This window comes from Cyprinus carpio, chromosome B18, assembly GCF_018340385.1.
Source record: "Cyprinus carpio isolate SPL01 chromosome B18, ASM1834038v1, whole genome shotgun sequence".
NCBI lineage: Eukaryota > Metazoa > Chordata > Actinopteri > Cypriniformes > Cyprinidae > Cyprinus > Cyprinus carpio.
Genome location: NC_056614.1, coordinates 26,108,809 through 26,110,955, shown reverse-complemented (window position 1 = coordinate 26,110,955; position 2,147 = coordinate 26,108,809). Strand labels below are relative to the sequence as shown.

The window sequence follows — 2,147 nt, the reverse complement described above, 5'->3', positions numbered from 1 at the left end:
GGCATCATCTCTTCTCAGGTCTTTGTAAGAGCTGGATCTAGACTGAAGCTTGTGTAGTTCCTAGTTAGACAGAAACAGAGAAAATGTAACATAGCTGCTGTTCCAAGCAAGCAAAAGAGTGATAATGTGCATTTGATTCTGTGCATGCTTGGAGAAAGAGATGCGTCTTTAAATGATTTCCTCCCCGTCACGAGTCTGAATCTTCTCTCTGCAGAGACCAACTGGAGGACGATGGTGGAGAGCGCAGACGCTCCAGAGCCGCTGGAGACCGAACCCGCCAGCAGAGCGACCAGCAAAGAGCAGCCGACGCTCGCTCGCGCTCCCGAGAGAGAAGAGTCCCGCACGGACGACCGGCTGGAGTGGGCATCCCAGCAGAGCACAGAGACCGGCTCCCTGGACGGCAGCTGCAGAGACCGGCTCAACTCCTCCATCACCAGCACCACCAGCACACTGGTGCCCGGCATGCTGGAGGAGGAGGAGGAGGAGGAGGAGGAAGAGGAGGAGGACTACACCCCCGAGCCCATCTCCGTACAGGTGCCGCCGCTCACCTCCAGGATCGAGTCCTGGGTCTCCAAAACCCTGGAGAACATGCAGCTGCGCACACGGAGCAGCGACGAGGACGATGAAGACGAGGAAGAGCGGCTGAGCGACGAGGAGGAGCTCGACTCCCCCGATCTCACCGAACCGGCGGCGGATCCACACACGGGATGAGAGCTCACGCGTAACACAAACACCGACTCAGGAACCGCTCACACGCTCTCTGCGTCTTCAGAGATCACACACAAGCACTGTCAGGCATCAGAACAGTCCTCTGCGTGCTTCATCTGAAATCACTCACACACACAGTCAAATCACCTTTACTAAAGATATTTTAAAGAACTTTGGACCCCATTGACGTCTTAAAATATCTTCTTTTGTGCTCCACTTAAGAACGAAAGTCAGTCATAGTCTAAATGATGACAGGATGATCAGTTTTGGGTGAACTATTCCTCTAAAGTGAATCACTGAATCACTGAGTCGAATGAATCACTATCATGATGCTTCACAGTGTTTTAGTGCTTTTCCCTTAAAACATTCGTCTGGACATCTCATCCGTGTTGCACTGAAGAAATTAAGTGTTTAGAGCGAGTAGATGATTGATTATTTCTTTAGATCAGTGAAGGGAACAGGTGTTCGTTCATCCCTCCACACTGGCTCTCATCTGAAGCATTAACAGAGAAGCAGCAGACGTCTTGATGTGTGTGTGTGTGTGTGTGTGTATCTATCCTGTGTAAATAAGGTGTTTAAATGTCTCTAATACTCTGTTGTCTCCGGTTGAACTGATTCGGAGGGTGTTTTATTCCACGTGTGTCCTCGGCTCGTTTCTCCTGCTACTGACCGATCTGTGGTTTCCTGCCAGTGTACATTGCTCCTGTGCGTGTGTGTTAGTCTCTTACCACGTTTACTCTGATTTACTCTGCTCTACATCTGTCCTGGAGTGCTCGAGAGGTGAAGCCACGTTCATCTCCACATGAAGGATTTGTGATGTTATAACGATGATGTTCACTAATTGTGTGTGTTGATGGCTAATGGTCCGGTGCTGGTGTAACTGTGTGGATGTTCTCTCTCTCTCTCTCTCTCTCTCTCTCTCTCTCTCTCTCTCTCTCTCTCTCTCTCTCTCTCTCTCTCTCTCTCTCTCTGTGTTTGCAGTGATCTTCATCTGCGTGTCTTTTGCACTATGTACATAAACGTGAACAGCTTTGGTAACTAATGTGAAACTAGCACATGTGTTTTCCGGCAGTTCTGATGGTGAAATCGCAGCGTCTGTATCTCTGGCTGATCGTTAATACAATTAAACTGTTTTCAGTAAACTATCTACTGGAGCGTGTCTTTTACTCCCAACAGTGAGTGTGTTTATGACTCATTCTGGATGTTGTGTGATATTTCAGAGAGAAACCAATGATTTTATCCATCAGGAGTCCTGAAGTGACACACCGGAGGAAACCGAACCGAACACTTTCCATGATATTATTGCTTTTACAATATCGATAAGCACTGAATATGATGAGAGCTTTAAAATAAGCCCAAACCACTTAAAATGAAGATTTTGAGTCATTTTTAATAAGAACCAGGGTTCTCGTGGTCTTATGGATATGAGTGGAGAGGAA

The 2,147-nt window shown here is 47.7% G+C and overlaps 1 protein-coding gene across 1 annotated transcript in view; it reads left to right on the top strand.

Annotated features, from left to right (window-relative positions):
* The window catches only part of LOC122140485 (selenocysteine insertion sequence-binding protein 2-like), a 25,239-nt gene extending 23,386 nt beyond the window's left edge, over positions 1 to 1,853 (top strand). Inside the window, 1 exon segment of the mRNA XM_042744613.1 lies at positions 215 to 1,853. Within this exon segment, the coding sequence (XP_042600547.1) occupies positions 215 to 711 (497 nt within the window). The 3' untranslated portion in view covers positions 712 to 1,853.
* The last annotated feature ends 294 nt before the right edge of the window (positions 1,854 to 2,147 follow it).